Source organism: Schistocerca americana, chromosome X (genome assembly GCF_021461395.2).
Source record: "Schistocerca americana isolate TAMUIC-IGC-003095 chromosome X, iqSchAmer2.1, whole genome shotgun sequence".
Classification (NCBI taxonomy): domain Eukaryota; kingdom Metazoa; phylum Arthropoda; class Insecta; order Orthoptera; family Acrididae; genus Schistocerca; species Schistocerca americana.
This window is the reverse complement of record NC_060130.1, coordinates 732444701-732452566: the sequence shown is the minus strand read 5'-3', so window position 1 is coordinate 732452566 and position 7866 is coordinate 732444701. Positions and strand designations below refer to the sequence as shown.

The 7866-nt window shown below is 41.6% G+C and overlaps 1 protein-coding gene across 1 annotated transcript; it reads left to right on the top strand.

Annotated features, from left to right (window-relative positions):
- The first annotated feature begins 1338 nt into the window (after positions 1-1338).
- Positions 1339-5541, top strand: LOC124556289. Its single transcript, XM_047130266.1, has 2 exons — positions 1339-1461; positions 5272-5541. The coding sequence occupies exons 1-2, from the start codon at positions 1339-1341 to the stop codon at positions 5539-5541; spliced, it is 393 nt and encodes a 130-aa protein (XP_046986222.1).
- The last annotated feature ends 2325 nt before the right edge of the window (positions 5542-7866 follow it).

The following is a 7866-nucleotide window of genomic DNA, read 5'->3' as shown; positions in this document are numbered from 1 at the left end:
AACCGACCGACGCCAAACTGAATGATTGAGTGGGGCCCTCTGGTCAGCGGCGGCGGCCTAAATACATGCTGTCGAGAGGGCTTTGGCGGCGTGTTGCTTGTTGGTGAGTCTCTGGCCTCTCTCGTGATAGCGCGCTTGTTCCAGTGCCTACTAATCGATCTTTGCATTTCTCCTTGCAGACTGGTATGCTGGCGACAGCTTACACCAGCACAAGGTGCTTCTTTAAAAGGATATCAGCGCCTGAGAAACTGAAAATTATAAAATCAAACAACATGGGCACCTTCACTTTAATATAAGCAAAACCTAATCCTGCTAGCTTGCAGGTCCTGTCCACCACTTCATACTGAACTCGAAAGATGTGTTGTCACCACGAGGATCGACTGGGTAGTTGTTTGAGCTTGCAGGCCATCATCGCAGGAATTGGGAAGATCTGTACAATGTAATATACTTTACCAAAAATATGGGTGTCTAAGACGTGCAGCTGGTGAAGGAGGAGGCTAAGAGAACAACGTTTGGGCTCAAGAGTCACAAGTTATACCGTCTCGTCCATTAAGTAGTGCCATTTTGGTCAGGTTGTGATCGACTATGATCCCTAAAGTCTTGTGGCGATCGACCACCGTCGCCCAAGGTATTACCACTTGGTTGAAGCCACACAATGTCAGTAGCGTGCATTTGTGATCATTAATGTGGCCATCAGCAAGGTGACAAAAGTAATCTGGGGCGTCTTTGAGCCCAGGAATGTCGTCAGCATTTCGTACTAAACCCCTGATGTCATTGGCGTAAATGCAGACTGAGAATCGTTCCCTCAACACAGTCCAGCCACATGGTTGCATGGCAACACACTGAAGCAAGGGTTCTAAGGACAAAGCAAAGAGTGACATGGATACGGGGCTTCCCTGGGGTTTACACTAAAGCGAACAGGAGCAAATACAGGCGAATGTGCATTTGCTGCCAATGCATTCACTTGTGCCGGCAAATAAGCATTTACACTGAAGCAAACTCATGCAATGCTTTTTGTTTTGGGCACTAAAACTTTGTCGCAGTGAAGTCGCTTAACCTCAGTACAGTGTGATGGATAAGAGAAAGTACAACTTGGTTTATTTTGTACACTGAGCATGTTGTTGGTCATGAAAGCCAAACAGCATAGAGATAGAAAAATTTGGGTGTCTGAATTTTTGCGCAGGCGTGAGAGAAGTAGTGGTTTGGCTCTGGTTAGTGATTTACAGCTGCAGCCATGGATTGCTTTATTCCAACACTTCACCTGCATATCGACGGACGATTTTAGCTTTCTTCTAGCAGCAGTTAAACCAAAGATATCAAAGCATGACACAAATTATCATGGAGGTAGAATACCTCCATGCAAATTATCGACGAGCCGTACCAGCAGAAGAGAGGCTACCACTAACGCTACGATTCTTAGGAACAGGTGAAAATTATGCTAGCCTCAATAATCTATTTTGTGTATCAACCACATCTACACTCATGCTCATGAATTAAGGATAATGCTGATACATGGTGAAACAACGCTGTGGGGGCCGGTCTGCGGGTTTAAATGACCTCGGGGTATGACCATGCGGTGTATTTAACCTGTGGTCGTCGCACGGTGGTGCTGGCAGTAGTCCACATACGCAGGGGTGTGTTGGTGCATGTCAGAGTACGGTGCAGCGAGTAAGTGTGCAGACGTTTGTTTTCTGGCGTGCTAATGGTGACTGTGTGTTGAGAATGGCTCAAAGAACACATATTGATGACGTTATGAGGGGTAGAATACTAGGGCAACTGGAGGCTGGTCAAACACAGCAAGTCGTAGCACGGGCCCTTCGTGTGCCACAAAGTGTGATCTCAAGATTATGGCAATGATTCCAGCTGACAGGAAACGTGTCCAGACGCTACAGTATGGGACGTCCACAGTGTACAACACAAGAAGAAGACTGATATCTCACCACCAGTGCCTGCAGACGGCCACGGAGTACTGCAGGTAGCCTTGCTCGTGACCTTACCGCAGCCACTGGAACAGTTGTCTCCAGACACACAGTCTACAGACGACTGAACAGACATGGTTTATTCGCCCAGAGACCTGAAAGGTGCATTCCACTGACTCCTGGTCACAGGAGAGCCTGTAAAGCCTGATCTCAAGAACACAGTACATGGTCATTGGAACAGTGGTCTCAGGTTATGTTCATGGACGAGTTCAGGTATAATCTAAACAGTGATTCTCGCCGGGTGTTCATCTGACGTGAACCAGGAACCAGATACCAACTCCTTAATGTCCTTGAAAGGGACCTGTATGGAGCTCGTGGTTTATTGGTGTGGGGTGAGATTGTGATTGGTGCACATACACCCCTTACAGAGGAACTGTAACAGGTCAGGTGTATCAGGATGTCTTTCTGCACCAGCATCCCCACGTTTTCAGGGGTACAGTGGGTCCCACCTTTCTCCTGATGGATTATAATGCATGGCCCCACTGAGCTGCCATCGTGGAGGAGTACCTTGAAACAGAAGATATCAGGCGAATTGAGTGGCCTGCCTGTTCTCCAGACCTAAACCCCATTGAGCACGTCTGGAATGCTTTCAGTCAACATATCACTGCACGCCATCAAATCCCTAGGACACTTCAGGAGCTCCGATAGACACTGGTGCAAGAACAGGAGGCTACACCCCAGCAGCTGCTCGAACGCCTCATCCAGAGTATGCCAACCCGTTGTGCAGCCTGAGTACATGTGCATGGTGATCATATCCCATATTGATGTTGGGGTACATGCACAGGAAACAGTGGTGTTTTGTAGCGCATGTGTTTCCGGACGGTTTTCTCAATTTATCACCAATATCGTGGACTTACAGATCTGTGTCGTGTGTGTTCCCTATGTGCCTATGCTATTAGCGCCAGTTTTGTGTAGTGCCACAATGTGTGGCACCACATTCTGCAATTATTCTTAATTTATGGGCATGAGTGTATTTCCCAAATAATTCCTCAGCTATGCAGAACTACACTGAAACGCCAAAGAAACTAGTATAGGCATGCATATTCAAGTACATAGTTATGTAAACAGGCAGAATACGGTGCTGCAGTCGGCAAAGCCTATATAAGAGAAATGTCTGACGCAGTTTTTACATCAGTTACTGCTGCTACAATGACAGGCTATCAAGATTTAAGTGAGTTTGAATGTACTGTTATAGTCAGCACATAAGCGATGGGACACAGCATCTACGAGGTAGCAATGAAGTGAAGATTTTCCCATATGACCACTGCACGAGTGTACTGTGAATATCAGGAATCTGGTAAAACATCAAATCTCAGACGTTGCTGCAAGAATGGAATGAACGATGACAATAGAATTGTTCAACGTGACAGAAGTGCAACCCTTCTGCAAATTCCTGCAGATTTCAATGCTGGGCCACCAACAAGTGTCAGCATGCAAACCATTCAATGAAGCGTCATCGATATGGGCTTTTGGAATCAAAGGCCCACTGGGGTACCCTTGATAACTGCGTGTCACAAAAGCTTTACACCTTGCCTGGGCCCATCAACACTGACATTGTACTGTTGATGACTGGAAACATGTTGCCTGGTCAGATAAGTCTCGTTTCAAATTGTATCAAGTGAATGGACATGTATGGGTTTGGAGACGACCTCATGAATCCATGGACCATGCATGTCAGCAGGGGACTGTTCAAGCTGGTGGAGGCTCAATAATAGTGTGGGGCATATGCAGTCAGAGTGATATGGGACCCCTGATACATCTAGATGCGACTCTGACAGGTGACACAAACGTAAGCATCTCGTCTAATCACCTGCATCCATTCATGTACATTGTGTACTCTGACAGAATTAGGCAATTCCAGCAGGACAGTGCGACACTCCACGTGTCCAGAATTGGTACAGAGTGGCTCCAGTGACACTCTTCTGAATTTAAACTCTTTTGCTGGTCACCAAATTACCTAGACATGAACGTTATTGAGCACATCTGGGATGCCTTGTAACCTGCTGTTCAGAAGAGCTCTCCAAACCTTCGTACTCTTACAGATTTATGGACAGCCACGCAGGATTCATGTTTTCAATTCCCTCCAGCACTACTTCAGACGTTAATCAAGTCCATACCATGTCATGTTGTGACACTTCTGCATGCTCACGGGTGCCCTACATGATATTAGGCAGATGTAGCAGTTTCTTTGGCTCTTCAGTTATATGTGAAACACTTGTGGATTTTGTAAAGATAAATGTAAGGAATATAAAGTCAATGAAAATGAGTAATGTAGTATACAAATATACAAAAGATCAGTCGTATAGGCTATTTTGTAACTTCTGAATCTGTCAAGCAAAACGCATCCAGTACTGGAGTAAAAACAATTATCACTTATTCTGTTTCTAAATGTAGTAAAATAGTAGCTAAATTACGACTTTAACACAGACAACTTGAGTGCAAGCAATGTGAATGATATGGTCTTTTGTGTATTTCTATTTTACATTAATCTATGCTATCTGTTCTTGTTTATATTATTGGCATTTATTTTCATTAAGATAATTGAAATGCAGTCCAATTAGATGTGAATGAAAAACAAAACTAATGTTATACAATAAAACAAAACAAAAATTATACAGTTCTTTTTAATTTATATTGTATCAGCTGACATGTTTGGTGATGAATATACAACGTCAACTGGCAGAACATTTCCTGATGGCTTCAAATTGCCCATGTCTGCATGAAACAGTACATCAATAGTTTTTCAACTTTGATGCTACATATTCCCCAAAACAATCTGATGGGAACTTTTTTCAGTCTGAATTCCCTTTTTAAATATCATTGGTTAGTCCGTTTATAATCTGCAATGAATCAGAAAATTCATCTTCTCATTTTGGCCTACTAGCCTTTTTCTTCTTTTTAGGAGGCACACATTCCCCCACAGTCTCTTCAGAGGTGCTTTGGGGTACAATAATAAACTAACACCTTCTTCTTATGCAATGTCTGGAGCTGAGGTGTCCTCCCTAATGTCTTCTTCTGTGTGACTGAGTTCCTAAAAGATAATAATATTGTTTTACATTGTGAATCATTTCTAAGGCAAAATTCATTTTGTGTAATGCTATAAGAATCATTCTCCACATTATCACATTAATACACAACGTAAAAGTAACATTCTTTTGATTGGTGCAACCATAACATCAATTAGTGTATTGCTTTGATGCAACCATTTTGGGTCTTGATTAAAATAGAATTTATGTAGTAACCAAATTAGTGGCAGCAACATTAATTTATTATATTTATACTTTTGTTTCAGCTCATTCAGCATGAAAATGAATGGTTACAAATTGCACTGGGCTTTGAGGAGCAGTGGAATTCCTCCCACTACCTTGGAGCTATAGATGGGAAATGCTTTGATATACTTGCACCTGCAAATAGCGGAACTGATTTTTATAGTTATGAAAGCTACTTCAGTATTGTCCGTTTAGGGGTAGCTGATAGTGACTACCGCATTATATACACAAATGTTGGGTTTCAAGGACATATTTCAGATGGCAGAGTGCTGAAACACACAAATAGAAAGTAACAGTCTAGGTTTTCCAAAAGAGGCACCACTTTCACGAAGGACAAGGGGTGTTCCTTATGTATTCATTAGTGACCAGGCATTTGCTCTCCATGAACACATTAAAGCCATACCCAGGTGAACATGCACGAGTAACTTATGATTGCTTTTTCAGTTACAGAGTAAGAAGAGGAAGAAGGGTGGTGGATAATATGTTTGGAATTCTTTCATCTGTGTTCCAGTTGCTAGAAAAACCAATATTACTGGATGTAGACAATTGTCAATTTTGTTCTTGTAGTACAGGTATGCATGTATCTGCACAGTTTTTTGCAAAAAAGCAAGACCTCAAAGAATAGCTACATGCTTCGAGGGACAACAGACGAAGAAACTGAGGATGGAAGTTTGGTTCCAGGTAGCTGACGGGAAGGAACAAAAAGTGAGATCTGTACCAAGCATTTTTTTTTTTTTTTAAACCATAAGCGGAAGTAAGAAATGAGTTTGCTCATTATTTTAAATTAGAAAATGGGTGAGCTGAATGGCAAGATAAATATTGTTAAACTGACTAAATACTTTTTGTACAACCATCAATAAACTAAAACATAAATAAATGTAAATTACTATTATTAACGTGCTTATCACTTTGCTGAAAATGTAAAGGAGAAAAATAGCTTGTCAGGTGGTGTACAAATCAAAATGCAAGGTCCATCTAATACACTCTCCTATGCTGAAGTTGTGATTTCACCTACAAGATTACCATCATCTGCAGAAGAAAAAGATGTGACATCAACAGGAGAAATGGAAATTCCACATGCAACAAATGGGAAGAAATCTTCATCAAGCAATGCTAATAAAAGGTTGTTGGGCAGAAGAAATACTGAACCCCCTTTACATCTCAACAATTTTTTGTGTATGCATCTGAAGAAAAAGATGGGACAACAGTAGGTAGTGTCAAGTGTCTCCTCCCCCCCTGTCTCAAGGTAAATTCCAGTGGAATCTCAGTCAAGTAGTAACAGCGCTAACAGAATAAAAAAGCAAGAGGAAGGCATCCCTTTCTTTCATCAAAATATGGGAGGCCTATTAAACAAAACAGATCAACTACTTATTATTAATAATGAAAAGCATTGTGTAAATAATGCTCAGATTTTGTGCTTCACTGAGCACTATGTTACAGATAAATGTGCCTTGCCATCTACAGTATGTTATAGTTTAGTTATAGGGAAAATAAAGACAATGGTGTAGTATCAATTTATGTTAAGGATAGTGTATCATATAAAGCCACAGATATTAGAAAATATTGTGTGGAACAACAACCCACCAGGTTAGCTGAGAGCGCTAATGCGCTGCTTCCTGGACTTGGGTAGGCACTCTGGCCCTGGATCAAATCCACCCGGTGGATTAACAATGAGGGCCGGTGTGCCGTCCAGCCTGTGTGTGGTTTTTAGGCGCTTTTCCACATCTCACTAGGTGAATACCAGGTAGGTACCCACGTCCCATCTCAGTTACATGAGCCGCAGGCATTTGCAACACATTCACACTATTTCATGGCTTACACTGGATGCAGACAGCTGGGGCACACTCATTTCCATCCCAGTGGGTACAGGGCGATGGCAGGAAGGGCATCTGGCCACCCTCTACACTAACATCACCAAACCCATAGTAACAAGGCCTGCCCCATGCTGAAGTGGGACAAAGGCCCAAAGGAAATGATGAAAGGAAATGATGAAAGGAAATGATGATAGCGTGGAACAACAATTTGAGGCCTGTGCAACTGTAATAATAACTAATTTCTACACAATAATAGTGCTGGCTCTCTGCAGGGCACCTTCGGGTGACAAAAAAACTTTTCTGCATATAATGAAACTCCTGCTCTCAGGGTTACATGCAAATGCAAAGGATATTGTAGTTTTAGGTGATTTCAGTATAAAATTGTTGACAGAAAATAAGAATAAAATTGACTTTGAGATTGTGATGACCTTATATAATCTGATATTGATAATAAACTTTCCAACAAAAATTACATCCGAATCCCAGACTATGATTGATAACATAAGTAGATATCAGAATTATACTGTCAGGCAGGTTATAAGTAGGCTTTCAGATCATGATGGACAAATTCTCACTCATTATGACATTAATCTGTTCAAAAAACAATTTCCTCAATGTAAGTTCATAATAGTTATGAACAAAGAGGCAAAAGAAACTTTCAACCATAGGTTGCAGCAAATGGATTTGTCTTCAGTATGTAGCCTTGATAATATTGATGCTAAATTTAACTGTTTTATAAATGAATTAATATTTCTAAAGAAATGAGCCAGAAACAGTGCATCCAAGTCTGAAAGTAAGCCTCAG